Here is a 23241-nt window from a genome sequence, read left to right as displayed (position 1 = left end):
TTTTGAAGTATAACATTCAATTTTGAACACAAATTGTCAAACCCTGTGGGTGGTGCAGCAAAGATGCACCAGAATGATACTAGGTATGAATCAAGGGATTAATAAAGATAAAGCAGGCTGTATACAAGGGAATTCGTTCCTCAAGTGGGGGAATACAGAACAAAGGAACATAATTTTCAGGTTAGAGCTTGCTATTCAGTAATGAAATCAGGAGGCACTTATTTATGCAAAGAGTGGTGGAAGTCTGAAACTGTCTTTCCTACAAAAGGCTGGGGCAATTGAAATTTTCAAGCCGATTCATTGTTGTTAGGGTATCAAGGGAATTAAATGAAATTGAAGTATTGATGAACCGTAATCACTGGGTCACTGTCCGTTTGGAGTTTGAACATTCTTCCCGTATCTATGTGGGTATCACCCCCACAACCCAAAAGATGTGTAGGGTAGGTGGATTGGCCATATCTTTTTATTAAAACAAGCTAAATTGCTCATTAATTGGGAAAAAATAATTGGATCCTCTAAATTTTAAAGAAAAGATCAACCGTAATCTAATGAAATAATAATGAAACTCCTCAAGGAGTTGAATGGCCTAATCTTTTTTCCGTATTCCATGGTAACGTATGAGAATCCTTTGCTTAAAAAAGTGCTTATGTTGGGTTGTCACATACAATTTGCTTTTGTAGCAACAGCTGGTAACTCAACAACAGCTACTTATATTGTGTCTTTAATGTAATGAAGTGTCACATGTCGTTTATCAGGAAGTAATAAACCTAGCCACAAATTAGGTCAGATGACACAAACGTTAGTTTTAAGGAATAATAATAATCTTTATTAGTCTCACAAGTAGGCATACAACATTACAATTAAGTTACTGTGAAAATTCCCTAGTCGCTGCACTATGGCACCTGTTCAGGCATACAGAACGAGAATTCAGAATGTGTAATTCACCTAACAAGCACGTCTTTCGGGACATGTGGGAGGAAACCGGAGCACCCGGAGGAAACCCACGCAGACACAGGGAGAACGTGCAAACTCCGCACCGACAGTGACCCAAGCTGGGAATCGGATCCGGGTCCTGCGCTGTAAAACAGCAGTGCTAACCACTGTGCTACCGTAGAGGAAAGTGAGATAGATGGGCGTGGAGAGGTGTATGGAGCTTATTCTAGCATTGGGGTCTAGACAACTGAGGGCATGACCACCAATGGCGGAGCAATTAAAATTGCGGATGCACAAGAGGCCAGAATTAGAGGAGTGGAGAAATCGCGGAGAGTCTGGGCTAAAAGAGATGACAAAGATTGGGTTGTGGTCCAGTGAGCATAGAGGTGTTAGAGGAATGATACCTGCTACAAGGTGTTAAGACATGGACAGCACAATTTTGGATAACCTCAAATTTACCGAGGGAAGAATGAAGGAGACCACTCGGGGTCCATTGAAATAGTTGAGTCTAGAGGTAGTGAAGACATGATTGAGGATTTCAACAGCAGATGAGCTGAGACAAGTGAAATCAGGCAATGTTGCAGAAGTGGGGATAGGCAGTCTTGCTGATGGCACAGATTGGAGTTGGAATCCTGGGATCAACTTTGACACTCAAGGTTGCGAACAGACCTGCTTAATCTCAGACAATTGCCAGTGAGAGGGATAAAGTCTGTAGCTAGGGAGTGGAGTTGGAGCAGGCAGCGTAAACAATGGCTTCAGTCTTCCCACTATTTAATTGGAGATAGATAAATTTATCTAGCTTGTGTTTCCGAGGCTCCATACCATAACCTTGGAGGCATTTCTCCAGAGCAGTACATGCTCATGTGAAATCTGAGTGGTATGGTAGTTTTCAGCCCCGTAAAAATATCTATGCAGGATTAGTTATATATACTAGTTACAAAGAATGTGTGAAAATAATGGAGATGCAAAACGTTCAATTTATACTGAAATAGTGACGTTACAGTGATTGCCCCTTTTATTCATTTGGCTATTTTAATATGCGAGTTTGAGATCAAGGAACTATTTTTAAAAGGTTTTTATTGGGTTTTTCATTTTATACACTGTACAGTAGACAAGTGTATATGCATCGTGTACAATATTCAAGAAATTTCCATTGCTATCGACCTCCCACCCCCTTTGATGCCTTGAGCTTTTTTCTTAGGTCTCATATTATACAATGGGGAGATTCCGTTGGTGGCCATGGAATGAGTGGTCGCATATGTGGTAGCTCCAGCTCGTGACGGTCTTTTTGTGGCCTTTACCCCGATTTGCAGTAGCAAGTTTTGAGGAAAAAGGTGTAGAAGTGTGAGCAGAAGAGATCGACCCCCGTGTTTATGGAGCGGTGGACCAGAAGTGTCCTAAAAAGAGAAAACCAGTTGGTTGAGACGGGTGAGGTGCTGGCAACGCACTCCGAGATGGCGGACGGGCAGGGACCGACCCTGCTGGCTCAGTGGTCGCTGGAGCAGTTGGTGAGTTTTGTGAGGGCCACGAAGAATCCAGCACGAGTTGAAAGATAGGAAGAAATAACAACATTTATTTACAATAACACATATATACAACAGCAGCAGCAACTTCCCTTGCAGCTCACTCTCCTCTCGCTGGATCCAAACTGGCCAGCTTTATTTATGCAGGGAATCTGCTAATGATTTCTCCACCCCCCTCATTGGGGAAGCTCATACTTCCAAAGGATTGTGGGATTGCCATTTGTCCCCAGCCAGTGGTAAGCAGGCAGGTTATAACAGTGTGAGCTTCTTGAACAGGAAGTTCACCCAACAGCGGAAGGAAAGTTTGGAGGACCTGGCCGTGGACTGGATCTAGGCAGTGGTTGGCTGGGTGGAGACTAGACTAGCAGCCCAGGGAGAGGCAATTCAGAGGTTGGAGGAGCTGGCGGGGGAGCATGAGGAACAATCCACCTGATGGCAGCGGAGATGGGACTGATGCGAGACCAGCAGAAGCGACTGCTGGAGAAAGTGGAGGACCTGGAGAACCGATCTCGTAGGCAGAACATTCGGATCCTGGGCCTGCCGGAGGGGAGCAAAGGAACAAATGCTGGTGCGTATGTTGGGAAAATACTGGAGAAGCTGCTTGGGGAAGGTGAGTTTGACCGGCCTTTAGAGGTGGATCGACCCCACAGGGCGCTGATGCGCAAGCCCCAGGGGGACGCGCTGCCGAGGGCAATGGTGGTAGTTGCGTCGGTTCCTTGATAAGGAGTGTATCATGAGGTGGGCCAGGCAGACGAGGCATTGCACCTCGGAAGGTGTTGAGATCCGTGTACCAGGAGCTGGGTGCAGAGCTGGCAAAGAGGAGGGCGAGCTTTAATGAGGTGGAGTCGACCCTGTACAAGGGCGTAAAGTTATGACCACTGTACCCGGCTCACCTATGGGGGCCGGGAGTTATACTTTTGGCTCGGAGGAGGTAGTGGACTTCATGCAAGAGAATGGACTGGCAGGAGAATGAGGACTTTGAGCTTTGGTAGTTGAGAAGTTGAGCGAATGTATTGTATTGCGAAAACTTTGATTTTGGTGTTCATAGAACATGCAGTGCAGAAGGGGGCCATTCAGCCCATCAAGTCTGCACCGACCCACTTAAGCCCTCACTTCCACCCTATACCTGCAACCTGATAACCCCTCCTTACCTTTTCGGTCACTAAGGGCAATTTAGCATCGCCAATCCACCTAACCTGTATGACTTTGGACTGTGGGAGGAAACCGGAGCAACAGGGAGAATGTGCAGACTCCTCACAGACAGTGACCCAGCGGGAATTGTTTTTCTTTTTTCTGTTTTTTGGCTTTAGGCTTGTTTACAGTTCTTTGTTAAATGATATGGGGTGGGTCTCTGTGTTTGGGCCATGGGAGGGATTGCTTGTTTGGTTTTACTTCTTGCCTTTGCCTTGATTGTTTGCACTAATGTTTCAGTGGGGGGAGGGGAATCAGTGGGGGGTAGGATGCTAGGTGCCATGGGCGGGGCCTGCCAGGTTAGCTTGACAGGCTAGTTCATGGAAGCGCAGTGGGGGGTGAGCTGAAGATCTATTGGGGGATGGGGGGGGGGGTGGTTGGAGGGGATGGGGTGGGACATAGTATTGCTGCTGGGGAGGGGACTTTCAAAGTGGAGGAGGAAGAGGGTTGATGACTGTGTAGTTGCCTGAGAGCGGACAAGGGGAGGTGCGGGACATGGGCTGAGGACTGGCCTAGGAGAGGCTATGGCTGATCGGCAGGGGAGGGGAGCGGGGTGCCTCCCGGACCAGACTGGTCACGCGGAACGTTCGACGATTGAATGGGCCAGTCAAAAGGGCCCGTGTGTTCACGCACTTGAGGCAACTGAAGGTGGATGTGGCTATGCTGCAGGAGACAAGTTTGAAGGTGGGGGATCAGATTAGGTTAAGGAAGGGATGGGTTAGGCAAGTGTTTCAATCTGAGTTAGACTTCAGAGCGAGGGATGTGGTGATTTTGATTAATAAACAGGTGGCGTTCGAGGTGGGGAACATAGAGGTGGACCACGGAGGCGAGGCGGGGGGTGAGTGGGGGGTGGCGGGGGATGTAGATTAGTGGGAAACTGGAGGGAATGTCTGTGATGTTGATGAATATATATGCCCCAAACTGGGATGATGTGGAATTTATGAGGCAGGTGCTGGGGAAGATTTCGGACCTAGATTCGCTTCGACTGATCATGGGAGGGGCTTTCAATATGGTTCTTGATCCAACGCTGGACCAGTCGAGTTCACAGTGAACGTGTTAAGCCGAACACCCTGGGATAGGGCGTGGTCAATCTCCCCCCCCCCCCCCTCATGCCGCTGACAGCCGCTTTAAACCTAGTGCCATGGGTCATATAGATGTCCCTCCCCGGGTCACCCCACTGATGCCCTCTGGTCCCAGCCAACACATCAGCACAACCTGTCCCATCTTTTTGGCTTTGATAAGTGTGTGTGTGGGGAGTGTAATGTTTATGTGAAGCTGCAGCTTGTCAGTCCTGCGAGTGTCGATCACAGATCCGGCGAATCCCACACCATTTTCCACGGGAATCAATGGTGTTGCACGTAGCACCGGTGCTAGCCCCTCACCGATAGCGGAATCAGTGCAGGTGCGGTGCCATTGTTCTGTTGTAAAAGTCCACGGATTCTCCGTAGGCGTCAATACTTGGCCTCAGAAATGGAGATCCAACCCCGGATTTGTAAGTAAAAACACAATAGCTGTTTGTTTACAATGAGAAAAGAGTTAAAACATGCAATAATAATAAACTAGAATAATGACCTGCTAAGCTATTATTTCCCCCTTTGACCATCCCACCCTCTACCTTAAAACACGCAAGGCAGGCACACAGAGAGGAAGGGAAAGGGGTAAAACGATTGTGATAAAAATATAGGAGTCAGAGAGAAGTGTTCTTATTGCTGATTTTGAAGTCTATGTAGTTGGCTATCTACTCAGGACGCAGAGTGTTGGAAACCACCAGTTGGATTGGATATTCTGGTTTGTGTATTCGGTCAAAACTCGCAATTAACAGCCTCACGGAGGTAAGATTAGTGTACTCCAATTATCAGATTTTTAAAGGAAGTTGTTAAGTAACCCAGCCTGACTGGTGCTGGTCTGGATCTTCCTGCAGGTTTAACTGGCTGTGAAGAGAGAGAGAGAGAAAGACTTTACTTCAGGACCTTCGAGAAGTCCTCAGGAGAGATAGAACTGAGACCTGTGGCTCTTCAAGCGACTTAATCAAAAGTGTGCTTCATTCTGCAAAATGGAGCCTGTCTGAGTTCGGCAGAACATTCCGGATCATTAGCACCAATTATCATCGAGAGCCAGTCAAGTCCCGGAAAATCAAATAACCAATTGGCTGCCAAGTCCATCAAGACATAGCATTACTGGGCCAGACCAAATAGCACTGGTACCAGGAGTCTCCAGAGGCCAAACCAAACAGCACATCTGCTGGGGGAGTTTCAGTAATCGTCCAGATACAAATGTTATAACAAGAAAATAATAAAAAAAATAAAAGGAATCAGATTTAAATAGGAGGATCCTTACAATCCATCTCCTTTGGACACTGAACGTTTCCTACAGATTGGAGGGCAGGTAATATAACCCCGCTATTCAAAAAGGAAGGTAGAGAAAAAACTGGGAACTATAGCCCAGTGAGCCTAATATCGGTAGTAGGGAAGTTGCTAGAGTCCATTATCGAGGATTTCATAGCACAGCATTTGGAAGCAGTGGTATAATCAGACAAAGTCAGCACGGATTTATGAAAGGGAAATCATGCTTGATAAATCTACTACAATTCTTTGAAGATGTAACTCGTAGAGTTGACCAGGGAGAACTGGTGGATGTGATTTATTTAGACTTTCAGAAGGCTTTCTGTGAGGTCTCGCATAGATTACTATGTAAAGTTAAAGTGCAGGGCATTGCGGATAGTGTCATGAGATCGATAGACAGTAGAGAAGCAGAAAGTTGGAATAAATTCGTCTTTTTCTGATTGGCAGGCAGTGACTAGTCGAGTACCTCAGGGACCTGTGCTAGGACACCCAAGTGTTCACATTGTATGTTAATGATTTAGATGAAGGAACTAAATGTATTATCTCCAAATTTGGCAGATGATGCAAAATTGAGTGGGAGGGTGAACTGAGGAGGATGCAGAGATGCTTCAGTGGGATTTGGACAGGCTGAGCCAATGGGCATATGCATGCTAAGATGCAGTATAATGTGGATAAATGTGAGGTTATCCACTTCAATAGCAAAAAAGGAAGGCAGATTATTATTTGAAACGGGTGTAAATTGAGAGAGGTGGATTTTCAGCGAGACCTTGATGTCCTCGTGCATCAGTCACTGAAAGTAAGCACACAGGTACAGCAGGCAGTAAAGAAGGCAAATGGTATGTTGGCCTTCATAGCAAGAGGATTTGACTATGGGAATGGAGATGTTTTACTGCAATTGCATAGGGCATTGGTAAGGCCACACCTGGATTAATATGTGCAATTTTAGTTTTCTTATCTGAGGAAAGATGTTCTTACTACGGAGGGAGTGCAGTGAAGATTTACCAGGCTGACTCCTGGGCTAGTGGGACTGTCATATGAGGAGAGACGTAAGTCAGTTAGGATTATATTCATTGGAGTTTAGAAGAGTGAGAGGGGATCTTATTTAATATTTTAACGGGATTAGACAAGGTAGATTCAAAAAGAATGTTCTCGGTGGTGGTCGGGGAGTCCAGAACTAGAGGTCATAGTTTGAGAATAAGGGGTAAACCTTTTAGGACTGAGGTGAGGAGAAATTTCTTCACTCGGAGATGATGATAATAATAAAAATAGTGGTGAATCTGGGAAATTCACTACCACAGAAATGAGTTGCGACCAAAACATTGTATAATTTCAATAAGGAATTAGATATAGCTCTTGGGGCTATAGGGATCAAGGCATATTTGGGGAAGGCGTGATCATGGTATTGAACTTGATGATCAGTCTTGATCGTAATGAATGGTAGAGCACGTCTTCTGCTTCTATTTTCTATGTATGTTTCTATGAAAACTAGAAAATACTACTGATTTATAGTGACCAGAGTGGAGTGCATCAGTGTTTAAGGTGACTTGTCCCTTTACAAGAAAGTTTAGTTATCTGTAAAGGGCAACAAAAATAAATAGAGAGGACGTTGTGTAGCAGCACAGGGGAAGGCCTTAAATGGGTTCCTGACCTGCCTTGATGGGAATAGTGCATTGCATAGGAAATTGAAAAATATGGGAAATTTACCTGTTTGGTTCTGTTGTTCGACGATGGTTGCATGTGGAAGAATTGTCTTTTTTAAAAAAGAATTGCATTTCATAATTTTATTTGATTGCTGTTTTTTGTTACATCCAATACCTTTTAGGATATCTGTGGGGTTTGAGTATAAAGTGCATTCATTACATATGCAGGGTTTACAAGTGCACAATTTTGCTTTAATCGGTTGGCTTTATCAGCTCCCATATTGTCGCTGGAGCAAATGTGGCCTATTCTAGGGTTTTATATTTTTCATATATTTTAACAACAATTTAAAGTTGCATTAATACTTCATTTATTTTGTTTTGTGGGCGGCACGGTGGCATAGTGGTTAGCACTGTTGCCTCGTGATACCGAGGATCCGGGTTCGATCCCGGCCCTGGGTCACTGTTCATGTGGAGTTTGCACATTCTCCCCGTGTCTGCGTGGGTCTCACCCCCACAACCCAAAAGATATGCAGAGTAGGTGGATTAGCCATGCTAAATTACCCCTTAATTGGGAAGAAGTGGGTACCCTAAATTTATATAAAAAAAGAAAAATTATTTTGTTTTGGTACAGTGGTGAGCTTCTTTTGGCATTCCTTGTGAATACCATATTTGTGTCAAGGGTGTGAATATTGACAGATTAAACTTCTTAATTCTATGCATTGTTATCTGTGTTTGAGTATTTTTGTGCTACTTGTCCTCTACACATTTCCCTATCTCTGGATCCCCTTGTTCCCTGGTCAAGGTATCTTTAGACTAACTTACAAGATCTCCAAATACACTACTATGAAAAAATGGGTACTAATATAAAATGGAAGATTCTGCAAGTGTTCCGAGCACCTAGTCTGCCAGAACGACAGCAGCTTATTTAAGGTCCAGAGCATATTGCTTTAAGCAAAAAAAACAGATAATATTTGGAGAAGGCAGGGCAACGAGAGAAGGAAAGAGATAAAGTAGCACAGTATAAGGACAAAACAAACAATAGGATGAAAACAGCCTAGAAGGTGAAAGAAAAAGTTGTTTTAAAAAAGCTACGCCAAACAAACTGAGATGGGAGAAGCAAAAAGAAGAGGGAGCAGTAAGTTGTTACATTACCATATAACCATGCAATAATAAAGCTCCAGTAAGCTTGAAATAGAAAGTATTATTTGTATACTTGGTATATTCATGTATGCTAAAGAAAATGCTTGGAAAAGGAGGCAGGAAGGTGGTGCTGGGTACCATAGGACCTCATTTTATTGAATTAATCTGGAGTGGGACACATTCAATTAGATTAAAACATGTAGTTCAAGGTAGAAACGCACTAAACTATTTGTAGTTCAAGGTAGAAACGCACTAAACAGTAATATGACCTTTTGAAGATGTAGATTTACCCTTGGCATTTCTATATGTTTGTTCTGCCTGTAATGCTCTTGGAATTTTAGAGCCCTGTTGGTTCTGTCATTGCACTAAAGAAGAGTGGAAGAGAAAACCATGTTAATAACCATGTTTTTTTTTTTGCCTCCACTCCCAGTATGGAAAAAATTGTACTGCTGTTTTGAAGTAGAAATCTTATCAGGTATAGCAGTAAGGGACATGTCCAAAAACATTCATAGTTGAGCAGAAGTATTTTCTTGGATCATGCAGAGTTATAGCTGCATGTGGGAATTGTTCCATTACTCATTAATTCAGAGAACAGTTTATACAGTATCAGGTCAAGAAAAGTTCAAAGGATTTCTTGCAATGTTTTGTAAGTTGTAAAATGATTGTCAACTAATATTGAATGTTGACCGTTGACCACGCCATGGTTTTCCAGTTCTGGAAATAGCCATCTTTCCACAGAGTTTTGCCGATCATGGAGATTTTGAGAGCTCATGTTTCCATAATCTCAAGGTTAGCTTGTTGGTCCCCACTTCAACACAAGGGATGAGCAAATTCCACATGTTAGCAGGAGGCTTACCATAATTTGAGCAGTGCTGAAGTCGCTTACTTTTGCCACATTGTATTAAGTTTCTCCTGGCTCAGTTGCTGTTACTTGATCATGGGCTGAAGGTTTTCTGCTCCTGCATATTACTTTGTTTCAAACCTTTTTCAGGATACGCCTAGAATAATGAATTTTGAATGATGAATGGAGAACAATAGAATTGATGTTAAATAATCTATTTTACATATCTTACAAAAACACGGATGAGATTCACAGGCCTTGATTTTGATCAAAGTCTTCCTGTAGGGGCTTAATTTATAGCTTTGAAATAAATCGAAGTATAAGGATTTTAGAAATATAAATCTGGTTCTTTCAATGCTAGAACATTGTGTGAAAAATCTTGAATCCAAACAAAATATGTTATCATGATGAGTAAAGATTCTTGAACTGTGGAAATTCAGGTGAATAGCATTAAGTAGTAAAATTAACTTTCATTTATGCAATCCAGACCACAAAATTCCCCAAAGTACTTTAATAATTATTATTATTGCAGTAGATTACATTGAAAGTTCAGACTGTATAGTTTCGTCGGCAAATTTTGCATGTGATCAGCTTGGACAAACATCAGTTTTGTGAATGACAAATATTTTGTTTGGTAATGCTGGTTGATTTTTCGAAATCCAGGAGACCGGCATTCTCTTTGTCAAATGGAATCACAGAAATGGCAGAGATATTAATTTACAGCTCTGCCTGAACAATTCCTATTCCATCATTATACTAGTTCTCCTAGTACTGCACCAGTGTGAGATTATATGGTCAAATCCTACAATGTGGTTTGAACACTCAACCTTTTGACTCAAATGGGTAGTTATTAGAGTGCTCCGTGAGCTATTTTCCAATATCACCCTGTTTTAATGCGTGACCCATATACCAGCAATAAAGCAGCATAGTGATGTTCAATATTATAATTCAATGTATAAATACATCATATAATATAGAAATTTATGTTTTTAAAGTATTTGTTGAAATGTTGTAATTTTTTAAAACTTGTGTAGGTTTCTTGCTATTCCTGTGACAGAAGAGTCAGTGAAACCCTCTGCCTCCAACCACTGCCACTCTACACTGAAAACAGCCCATCTCTCCAAAAACACAGATACAAACACTGTAATCTGCTCTTTGCTCTTCCCCCACACAGTAATCAGCCCCCTCCTTCCATGCACAAACACACACTTCTCTGCACTCCATACACACGCTAACACCTCACTGCCCTTCCTACCTTCCTATGCACACATTCATACCTCTGCCATCCCCACACAACACACTAACACCTCTCTTCCTTGTTCCAAGAAAACCCTACCTGAACCAAATTTTCAGTCTGTGACTGGAAACTTATCTTGGCAACATGCGCTCTTGAGCTGTCTATGTTGATGCCGAGACACATGCAATAATTGCCAAAGCAAATGTAGTCTTCCACAGATTGTAACATCAGTCTGGGAATGAAGATGTAAGCCTTCCTCCCAAACTATAGAATAACGGTCCTGTCCACTCTTTCTACGCATGAAAGACTATGATTGTGTACCAGCGTCATACTAAGGAGTTCAACTACTTTCACTTGATCTACCTTCAGAAGCTTCAGGTGATCAGTTGACAGGATAAAATATCAGGCACTGAAGTGCTTACCCGAGCATCCACGCCACATGGAGACGATCAGATATGAGTTGAGCCGGCCATGTAGTCAAAATGCCTGACACTCACTTACCAAAGTGAATGTCCAGTAAAGAGCTCGAGTCTGGGGTGCATTCTCATGGCAGTCAAAAGAAGCACTACAAGGACACTCTGAAACTTCAATTAGAAGTTTTGATATCGAATTTGCACCCCCGCCCCATCCCAACAGATACACTGTTTAGTTGCCAATTCCCAAGAAGCAGGATCTGTAGCCTATACCACTGGCACACAGGAGCAGAAACACAGCAAACTTTGAAGTTGCCACTCACCTTCCTGCCTTAGCCACCTGATTGCACTCAGTCAGTCGCTGAGTTATGCTTGCATGACGCTGCCTCTGTTAAGTTGGTGCACAGGCATCCTGGACCCACTTGGCGGCTGCTGCCAAAAGTGTTTTCTCACATTAAAGAGGGCTTTGGACTAACCTTGCTGTTTGGTGGAATCCAATCCAGTGGGCCCAGGGCTGTCCCACCGCAACCTCTGGACTGGGTGCTCTCCTCTTCACAGTTGCCATTGCCGTCTCAAAGGTGGGGAAGCTTGTGATCCCAAAAGCTATCTCTGTGCCCCGCAAGGAATATAAAATGTAAATAATCTTTATTGTCACAAGTCACAAGTCGGCTTACTTCAATGAAGTTACTGTGAAGAGCCCCTTTCACCACAATCCGGCACCTGTTCGGGTACACAGAGGGAGAATTCAGAACTCTCAGCTGGTACGGGAATTGAACCCGCGCTGGTGGCCTTGCTCTGCATCACAGTCCAGCTGTCTAGCCCACTGAGCTAAACCAGTAGTACTGAACTACATGCTGAGCTAAACCAGCATGGAGGGTCACGACCTATAGTTTGTCGGCCACAGAGATAATAGTTAAAAAGTCCAGTTCAAAAATCTGTTTAATTTAGAATGTCCGTTTTATGAAATATGTCCCGTTTATGAAATATTTTTGATGAAACAACAAATTGATTTGACTCTTGATATTTATGATTACGTAGCCATGAACTTTCATCCTTCGTCACAATAATATTTGAATTACATTTGTGGCTCAAGGATAGGTTTATATGGTTGTTCTGTAAATATGTTACGCACATATTTTTGGTCCACTAATACAAACTTTGAACTTCTTACAGTTTTGTTACTGATTGCACATGCTCCTTCTTTCCCCAGATGCTGGCATCTCCATCACCATCAACATCAGGGCAGCTATCTCAGTTTGGTGCGAGTTTATATGGGCAAAGTAAGTTTTTTCTGTAAATGTTTTTGTGCTTAGAATGAAAGTTTTTAGAAGTGCCACCGTGGTGCAGTGGTTAGCTCTGCTGCCTCAATGTGCCGAGGATCCGGGTTCGATCCTGACCCTGGGTCACTGTCCGTATGGAGTTTGCACATTCTCCTCATGTCTGCGTGGGTCTCACCCCCACAGCCCAAAGACGTGCAGTATAGGTGAATTGGCTATGCTAAATCGCCCATTAATTGGAAAAAAAAGAATTGGGGAATCTAAATTTATTTTTAAAAAAGAATAAAAGTTATTAAATTGAAACTTATTAATGTAAACCTATACTGAACAGCAGATTATTTAACCCTTTATGTTTCATTTGTTAAATGATTTTTAAAATACAAAAGATAAATTACAAATGCTGAAACCTAAACTTGGATTTCATAAGTTGTTTCATAAGCAGCATGTCTCGACATCACTGGAACTAATTCACTGTCAAATGCGCACATGCAAGTGTAGTACTGTAAAAATGGTAAAGTATAAGTACAGGTTGAGAAACATCCTAATATTGCTTTTCCAAATCTCAAGCCCTAAAGAACTTGCTGATCTAGTTCTACAGGTATTGCAGGTCTTTTGCTGGAAATAGGTTTTCGGCATTGGTATGAAAGGGAAAATACCTAGAAAATAATCAGCGTCAAATAGTACAATTAATGAACAAAAGTATTCCTTCAATATTAGGCAACATAGCTCAGGCAATCAAAACTGCAATTGAAAGAGCTTGTATTCATGTTTTCACAGGTGCATTAGGCCTTCCGATGAGGGGAATGGGCAACAATAACCCTCAGTTAAATCGCAGCTTATCACAAGGCACTCAGTTACCTAATCATGTAACGCCAACAACAGGAGTGCCCACAATGTCACTTCATACTCCATCTTCACCAAGCAGGTAATGGGACAGAAACAGTTTTCGTTACTTTGTGCTGCTTCAGTGCTCAACAATTTAAACATTGTTTTTCATCTTACTCTAGTGCTGTGGAACCTTATAGCACTGTGGGAAAAGCTTTTATGTAGATTGAATGCAGTGTTTGAATAACATTTGTGAGGAAGTTTAGAAAATGAGCCGTATATTGCTGTGTTCACACCAGTATTTATTTAATTGTTGGTCTGGATTGCCGAGTATTTGTACCCATAATTGCATGTAATCCGAGTGTGAAACAAATAGCTGACTAAAAACGTAGAGGAAATGTGGATGCATGTTTGTTATGCACTTATGTGGGGTACGGTAGCACAGTGTTGCTTCGCAGTGCCAGGGACCTGGGTTTGATTCCCAACCTGGGTCTGCATGTTCCTGGTCTTTGCAGCGTCTGCACATTCTTCCTTCATCTGCGTGAATTTCCTCTGGTGCTCCAGTTTCCTCAAACAACTCCCGAAATACATGCTTCTTAGGTGAATTGGGCATTCTGAATTCTCCCTCTGTACCCGAACAGGCGCTGGAGTGTGGCGACTAGGGGATTTTCACTGTAACTTTGTTGCAAGTGTTAACGTAAGCCTACCTGTGACACTAATAAAGATTATGATTATTATTAATGAAGCTGCGCAGGACTTTGTTTGTTCTTTAGGACCAGTCTTTTGATCTCTGACCCTGAACTTGTAAAGGAAAAAATCAATTTCAGATTGTACTGGATGTACCTGAATCATTTATAATGCTTCTGCACCAGGTTAAAGAGTCATGCATGCTAATTATCTGTAATCATGTTCGTTCAGAATAGTGGCAAAATTAAGGCCAGAATTTTAGACCGAACTGTCTGTACATCGTAATTTTTTCGGTTCTTTATTGTGATTTTTGAACTACGTATATTGCGACGTGGCATGTTCGTACTTAAAGGCGAAATATGTGGCTAATGTTTGGCACTTTCCTTGGGACCAGATTTTCACTTTTACAGCCATTTTTAGATTCTGTTGTATAAAAATTAGATTGGAAGGAAATTTGGCTGTAACCAGGCTGTGGCAAAGTCGATAGACAAATGGGTGTAATTTCTGATGCAACTTTTAGAGGAAATTCCACTCCAGTACACTGTTGCGTCTGTCCTAATAGCTGTATTTATTTTTCCAATGGAATTCTGGTGGGTTTGTATTCTGAACGATAGTGGAGTTGGTGGGTGGGGCAGCTGGCAGGCAGAGTGATTTGATTTTGGAAATGTTGATGTTCCAAAAGGATAGATGGTGTACAGATAAACAAGGTCATTTCTAAGAGATGGAAATTCTGCAGACATGTTTTCTCTTTGACTCCAGTACAATCTGAAATTGTTTTTTTTCTTTACAAGTTCAAAGTTACCATAATAGCTGTTAAAGAATGCACTAATTATGATTCAGTGCACAATTTTCAATTATTTTCAATAAATGTGAATCTGGTGAATGAAATATCATCTGAGATTTAACAGAAATCGCACGTGTTTTATTTTCTAGTTTTATTGGCTGTCTCTATAGTCTGTTCATGTGTTTCCACTGTTGCTATTTAATATTTGCTATTTTATTACAGGAGCATTTTGCCTATGAATCCCAGAAATATGATGAATCATTCCCAGGTCGGACAAGGGATTGGGATTCCAGGGAGGACAAATAGCATGAGCAGCTCTGGTTTAGGCAGTCCAAACAGAAGCTCACCTAGCATTATATGTATGCCAAAGCAGCAGCCTTCCCGGCAGCCTTTTACAGTGAGCAGGTAAACCCAGTGTTTTAACTGTGATTATGATGGAAATTTAGGTAATGGTCAGATGTCCTTTAATTATATAAACTAAATTCCTAAACTGGTTTGAATTTCATACTGATTGCTAATAACAAATAGGCAATGTTCTCTGTGGAAGGGCTCTTACTTGAAAAGTATTGTTCTGCGTGCAGCTCAGACAGATCATTCTGTACATGAAAAGAAAATAGATAGGGCAAACATAAAATACACAATGTAAATACATAGACAAAGGCATCAGGTGAAGCATACAGGAGTGCGGTACTACTCCGTAGAGAAGATGTATGATGAGGTCAGTTCAGTCCACAAGAGGGTCTGGTAACAGCGGGGAAGAAATTGTTTTTGGATCTGCTAGTGCGTGGTCTCAGACTTTTGTATCTCCCGCCGGATGGAAGTTGGAAGAGTGAGTAAGCTGGATGTGAGGGGTCTTTGATTATATTGCCCATTTTCCCAAGACAGTGGGAGGTGTAGATAGAGTCAATGCATGGGAGGCGGGTTCGTGTGATGGCCTGGGCGGTGTTCACGACACTCTGTATCACATGGACTGTATCCTGTTTAAAAAGAGCAATATAAAACAGTATTGAGAACTTTTGAACTCTCTAGTTAACAAAAATAGTCTCACTTCTGTAACATTCTGGCCAGCAGCTTGCCAATGTTGTTATTTGCAATCAATATTTGTATAATATATACAAGACATACTGGACGTGATTCTCCAAAATGGAGACAGTGTTCGTGCCGTCATGAAACGGGCGCGGGGACTACCGATTCTGGCACCCACAGGGGGCTGCCGCTCCAGCCTCCCTTCCCGGCACCAAATGGGCGGCGCGCTGAAGAGGTCCCCTGCGCATGCACGGGTTGGCGCGGCGCCCATTCGGTGCAAATTTCTGAGAGGCTTCCAATTAACAGGCCACGTTCATGACGCCATTAGGGTTAGTGGGTGGCACATGGATGCTGGGTGGCCAGTCAGAAGGCCTGACAGGAAGTCAGGCTGGCAGTCTTTTTGTGAATTGAGATGCTCATGAAAGTGTGCAGACAGCATATTTATAGACTGGGAGAGTAATAGTGTTGAAGCCATAGAGGGGGAAGAATTTCTGATGTGTATTCAGGGGAACCTTTTTGATCAGTATGTTTCTGTCCCAACAGTACATTTGTGGTCCAATGAGGAAAGGGATATTGCTGATTCTGATTTGAGGTGTGACATGGGTCAAGTGGATCAAGTGTTAGTCGGGGAACATTCAGAGAGCAGTGATTATAATGCCATAAAGTTTAGAATAGCTCTAAAAAAAGAACTTGGGAGCAAATCAAAACTCCCCATAGTTCCCGAGGATTATCAGCTGCTCTTCCCTTTTGAGAGAGAGCTGACTGGTGATTTCACCTGAGGGTTCAGACGAGGAGCAAGGTTGAGAAGACGGGGCTCCGCATCACGAACCAGCTGCCCAGCCAATTGAGCTAACCGACCACTTGGAGTAAAAATACTTAATAGGAAGGCAGCTAGTTTCAGTGGTTGCGAACGGATTTGTCCTGAGTAAATTTGAATCAAGGATTGTCAGATAAAACTGGCAATGAGCAAATGGCTCTCTTCAGGAAGGAAATTGCTCGGTAGTACCCTGCAAGGGAGAAAGGAAGGGCAATCAAACCAGAATTCTCTGGCTGTCAAAAGAGATGGGTAAGTGAGATCAACCAAAAATAGGGATTGTATGACAGATGTCAGATTGATGATACAAGTGAGAACAAGCTTGAATATTAAAAAGTTCAGGGAGGAAGTGAAAAAGGAACTAAGGGGGTAAGAAGAAAGTATGAGAATAGGCTGCCAGCTAACGTAAAAGTAAATCCAAAAGCTTTCTATAGGCATCTAAATTATTGGTGGCTCGTAAGAGTACGGATAGGGATGATTGGGGACCAGACAGAGACCTATGCATGGAAACATTGAGATGGCAACGGCACTATACATGTACTTACATCTGTCTTTACTAATTTGATTTGATTTGATTTATGGTCACAAGTACCGAAGTACAGTGAAAAGTATTTTTCTGTGGCCGAGGAATGTACACAGTACGTACATAGTAGGCAAAAAGAATAATCAGCAGAGAACATTGATAAATGGTACATCGACAAGCAGTGATTGATTGCAGTGCGGAACAAGGGGCCAAACAAAGTAAACTGAGCAAATACATGAGAAAGAGCAGCATAGGGTGGCGTGAATCGTGTTCTTACAAGGAACAGATCAGTCCAAGGGGGAGTCGTTGAAAAGTCTTGTGTCTGTGGGGAAGAAGCTGTTCCTATGTCTGGATGTGCGAGTCTTCAGACTTCTGTACCTTCTGCCTGATGGAAGGGTCTGGAAGAACACAATCCCTGGGTGAGAGGGCTCTCTGATAATGCTGTCTGCCTTCCTGAGGCAGCGGGATGTGTATACAGAATCAATGTGGGCTTGGTAAGAACTTTTAAATCCGATTCCAACAATTTGGTCAAGCCTGAGTATCCCATTGTGCACCACTGCAGTCCCCCCTCAGTTTTTTTGGGCCCTTTACTACCAACCCCTGAAAGATGGCCAACAAATGCTGAATTCCCCCATGCTCCTCGCTCCATCACTGCTGGTCAGGCAGGCGGTTAGATTTGTGATTTCATTTTCCTAAACTATATTTTGCATGCTCTATTTTACCTCAGGCTTGCGGAGTGCTTTGATTACGACTAGCAATGGTTCAGTTTCAGTATTGCTGGCCCTGGATGAAACATTCAATCACAAGTCCAATAACCGATGCCATTGTATAGGAAGCAATTCTGATCCTGGGAAGAATGTCACCCTAATACTCCAAACCCAAATGGTCTGCCACCACAAAGCATTCTCCAGTCCTGTTTTCCCATTCTCTCCCAGTTGCTTGATTTCCTGTTGGATTCAGTGATACTGCTTCATTGCCACCCCGGCCTCTTTCCTCAACTTCAGTAGGTGTTCCAGCTGCTTTGTGATTTGTTTCTCCTCAGGATGCAGAATCTTGGCCAGTGTTTCTTTAGATCATCGGTTTTATTCATCCTCTCCCTGCGAGTAGGCCAGATGTGGGTTATTGCTTCACTCCTTCACTGCTGCCCAGGCAGGCAGTGAATATCCAATCATTGTTGGGGCCCACGGGTGGAAGCCGAAATTAGAGTTGATCACTGGGTAGTGGATGTTACCAAACTCGCTGGTGGCCACGCAGTCTTCCCTTCTCCATGGTAATCCACCTGTTTCGGGTCATGAGACATGCTGGAAACTTCAAGGGTACAGTTTAAGATGGTGTTAAAAACCGTGCACAGCTCTGGTCCCCATCCGTACCATCTAATAAAGTCCAATGGTCATAACAATGTAGGCTTGCATTATTTTAAAGAAAGCTACACAAATGTTGTCTTTTATTGCACACCAGGGTTTCCATTAGTTTGAACCAGTCAAAGGTGATGGGGACAATAAGATGCGTTGCTTTATTTTCAGTTGCATTCATGGTACCATTTTTGCAAGACTCTGAGTATTTAGCCCTAACTTAACTCAGGAAAATATATTAATTTGTATGACTACTCATTTTTAATGGGGTTCTAAAAATGTTCAGCCAATTTTTATCTTTAAAATGCCATTTCTTGACATCTCTCGGGCTCAGAAATTGCATACATAATAATTGATTTCTGTATCCAACCAAAAATTTTACTACCAAAATGCTAGTACGAGTAAAGTATTTTTGATTTAATAATTGTCTTTTTTTTTACAGTATGTCTGGATTTGGGATGAACAGGAATCAGGCTTTTGGGATTAATAATTCGCTTTCAAGTAACATTTTCAATGGCACAGGTAAATTTGTTTTTCTGTTTGGTTTTTACAACCAAAATTTCCCTTTAGCATTATGCCATATTTTAGACACCCATGTGTGCACAGGTTCAATTCATAGATCATAGAATTTACAGTGCAGAAGGAGGCCATTCGGCCCATCGAGTCTGCACCGGCTCTTGGAAAGAGCACCCTACCCAAGCCCACACCTCCACCCTATCCCCATAACCAAGTAACCCCACCCAACGCTAAAGGCAATTTTGGACACGGGCAATTTAGCATGGCCAATCCACCTAACCTGCACATCTTTGGACTGTGGGAGGAAACCGGAGCACCCGGAAGAACCCCACGCACACATGGGGAGAACGTGCAGACTCTGCACAGGCAGTGACCCAAGCCGGGAATCGAACTTGGGACCCTGGAGCTGTGAAGCAATTGTGCTAACCACTATGCTACCGTGCTGCCCCCTATTAAATTGCACTTTTAAATTCCATGGCTCAGGACATAAATTATTATTTGTGGTGGTTAGCCATAGAACATGGAGGCCTGGAATGGCACAAATGGCCATCACTTACGCCCTTCATGTACCTCTCTTCCTGTTGCAAATATGAGCTCTGTGTTATGAGCATGACCAATCATTCTTGGTTTCAGATTTTTTATACCATTATTTAAAAAAATCACATTAGTAATTTGAGTCACTTGGAATGTCTTAAGATTAAACAAACCTGGGGGCAGCACAGTGGTTAGCACTGCTGTCTCATAGCGCCGAGGATCCGGGTTCGATCCTGGCCCCAGATCACTGTCCATGTGGAGTTTGCACATTTTCCCTGTGTCTGTGGGGTCTCGCCACCACACCCTGTGGATTGGCCAAGCTAAATCACCCCGTAATTGGAAAAAAAGAATTAGGTACTCTGAATTTATTTTAAAAAATTAAACAAACCATGACGTGAAATGGTTTTGTGTTCGTCACATGTAAAATGGACAAGAAGGTACAATTTTAACGTGGTCTGTCCATGTCCCATGGGTTCTTTAAATAGGATGGCATATTAATCCATCCCTGGCAGCCATCATAAGTGGGCATAAGACCTCTTGCATACGCTTATTGTCTAATGCCTGTTTAAGTACCTGCCCTCTGAAATTGGTCAGAAACTGAGTTGAGTAAATGCCAGGCATACTCATTTCATTTTTCTGGTTCTTTCTGCAGTTGAGCGAACTTAAAGTTTTTCCTTTGTAACTTATCTTAATATGCGTTTTACATGTGTTTGACAATTGCACAAGACATATCAGTTACCTTTTATAATTAGGGACACTGGTTTATAGTTACAGAGTAAGTCAAAATTCATTTGCATATGAATTTATTTGATATTTGGGGTGGCTGAATTCCACAAATCTGTCAATTTCCCTGTGAAAACTAAGTTAGTCACCTTGATAATTACTGCGCTATACAACTTCACCAGTGAACTGACCTATTCTCTACTTGTTTTGCAGATATGGCTGCATAAATCAAATCACATTTCAATTTGTTTTAATGTATTTAAAATACAAATGAAGCAGTGATATCAAAATATCCTTTATTTGTAACAAATAACCATTGCATCATACAAATGTTAAACAATGACCATCTTGCAACGTCAGAGAATCTTTCCATTGCCCCTTGACATTCAATGGCATTACATTTGCTGAAACTCCCACTATCAACATCCCAGGGTTTAGCAATGACCAGAAACTGACCTGGACTAACTACATAAATACTGTGGCTGCAAGAGAAGTCAGAGGCTAGGAATTGTGCGGTGAGTAGCTCACCTGATTTCCCCAAACCTGTCCATTATCTACAAGTCACAAGTCAGGAGCTTGATGTAATCTATGCCTAGATGAATGCAGCTCCAACAACACTGAAGAAGTTTGGTACCATCCAGAACGAAGCAGTCTGCTTGATTGCTCCCCCTTCCACAAACATTCACTCCCTCCACCACTGATGCACAGTAGCAGCAGTGTGTACCTTCTACAAGATGCACTGCAGCAACTCACCATGCCTCATAGAATCATAGAATTTACAGTACAGAAGGAGGCCATTCGGCCCATAGAGTCTGCACCGGCCCTTGGAAAGAGCACCCCATTTAAGCCCACACTTCCAACCTATCCCCGTAACCCAACCGAACCTTTTTGGACACTACGGGCAATTTAGCATAGCCAATCCACCTAACCCGCACATCTTTGGACTGTGGGAGGAAACCGGAGCTCCCGGAGGAAACCCACGCAGACACGAGGAGAACGTGCAGACTCCACACAGACAGTGACCCAAGCTGGAATCGAACCTGGGACCTTTGAGCTGTGAAGCAACTGTGCTAATCACTGTGCTACCATGCTGCCCTTGGACAATACCTTCCAAACCCATGATCACTACCATCTAGAAGAACAAGGGCAGTAGATACAGGAGCACCACCTCCTGGAAGTTGCCCTGTTGAATTATATTGCTGGGGCAAAATCCTGGAAAACTCTCCTTAACAACACTGTGGGTGTAGATACACCACATGGACTGCAGCAGTTCAAGAAGACACCTTCTCAAGGGCAATTAGGAATGCTGGCCTAGCCAGCGATGCCCACATTGTCATGAATGAATTTTTTGAAATATTGTATCAGGATAGATGTGAATAGGTACATTTTAAAAACACTTTAAAAAAATTATTTTAGTTAACTTTTTTTTTGAGGTTAATATTATTACTTTTAAGTCAGCACTGTTCAAATTGTTTTGTGTTTTAGATGGAAGTGAAAATGTTACCGGGTTAGACCTCTCAGAATTTCCAGTACTAGCAGATAGAACTAGAAGGGAAGGAAGTGGTAATCCTACGCCACTAATAAATCCGTTGGCGGGAAGAACTCCTTATGGTAAGAAATCGTCTTTAATACTGTCTTAATTGCATTTTTTCACTGCTTTAAAAAAGGAGTCTTGCATATTGTTTCCAATTTAAATCTAACTTCTAAATTACTGATAAATATACTTCACAGAGCCACACTGATTGAAGAAAGGTTGTAGATTCAACACCTGGTTTGACCAATTTTACATAGGCCAGAAGATGTGGTGGTATAATTACCTCCCGTAACAAAATAAAATGGAATCTTGCCAGAAGTCTTGCTCCTGAGAAGTATTCAGCTCGCAATGCATATATAGATTCACTTTCTTAATTCTTGTGATCTACGTAGATGGACCAAGAAGACAACAGGTTTGATATATGGTCCATGCTTAGCTGGCTGATTACAACCAGGTAGTAGAGGAAGTACTAAAAGTACTTTAAGTACTAAAAGTATGCTAAAGGCGCAGAAAGTTGTATCTTACATGACTGATCATTGTCCAGTCTTTGATGCTTGTGAATGTGGGCACAGTGCAAACCAATCTATAATTAAATGAATCTACAGGCAGCATAAGCAAACCCCAAATGAAGAATTGTGTAGCTAGGTACCAGAAGGCAGCAAATATCTGTGGGGTAATACCCCTGCTTGAATTATAGTCTCTGAAATGAAATGAAAATCGCTTATTGCCACAAGTAGGCTTCAAATGAAGTTACTGTGAAAAGCTCCTAGTCGCCACATTCCGGCGCCTGTTCGGAGAGGCTGTTAGGGGAATTGAACCGTGCTGCTGGCCTGCCTTGGTCTGCTTTCAAAGCCAGCGATTTTGGGAACACAGGAAGAATGGAAGAAAATTGCTATTAGTTTATCCTGACTAAGAACTTTTACAGTGAAATTGCTTCCCAGCTGTCACCAATGGCACTGGTTGTTTTTGGACACCACCTCAGGATCATTCGTCTTTCTTTCACATCTCTTTGGAAAAAATAAATAGGCTCTGTTGCGCCTCAGTGTGCAAAGTAAATGGCCTTGGAACCTGGTGACCTACTGGTACTGGTCTGCGTCTTATTAGCCTATTGGAGAAAGAAAATATTTGGTTGCCCAAAGAATTATATTTTAACTTTACATTATTTTTATCCATTACCTAAATTATGAATATTGTTTTAAAGGAGGGTTTTGAAGAATTCAATAAGGAAGCTATATATGAAAATGAGATGCCATCCTAGTGAAGCTTCAGTACATGATCACATGCATGGTAATAATTAAGGCAGCAAGCTATAGCCAGAGCTAAGCAATTGTAAAACTAGCAGATCAAGTCAAAATTCTACAGCTTTGCCACAACTATTCAAGAGTA

At 42.5% G+C, this 23241-nt stretch overlaps 1 protein-coding gene across 8 annotated transcripts in view; it reads left to right on the top strand.

Moving 5' to 3' along the window:
- cnot2 (CCR4-NOT transcription complex, subunit 2) overlaps positions 1-23241 on the top strand; it is a 139041-nt gene that overhangs the window by 71839 nt on the left and 43961 nt on the right. For all 8 annotated transcript variants that reach the window (XM_038780813.1, XM_038780809.1, XM_038780815.1 and 5 more), the window contains 5 exons: positions 12471-12540; positions 13315-13462; positions 15056-15238; positions 18991-19070; positions 21807-21932. In XM_038780813.1, coding sequence (XP_038636741.1) covers positions 12471-12540; positions 13315-13462; positions 15056-15238; positions 18991-19070; positions 21807-21932 — 607 coding nt within the window. The remainder of the gene's footprint in view (positions 1-12470; positions 12541-13314; positions 13463-15055; positions 15239-18990; positions 19071-21806; positions 21933-23241) is intronic.

The sequence above is a fragment of the Scyliorhinus canicula genome, chromosome 20 (assembly GCF_902713615.1).
Source record: "Scyliorhinus canicula chromosome 20, sScyCan1.1, whole genome shotgun sequence".
Lineage (NCBI taxonomy): Eukaryota > Metazoa > Chordata > Chondrichthyes > Carcharhiniformes > Scyliorhinidae > Scyliorhinus > Scyliorhinus canicula.
Note: the sequence above shows the minus strand (reverse complement) of the source record. Positions and strands in the feature narration are given on the sequence as shown.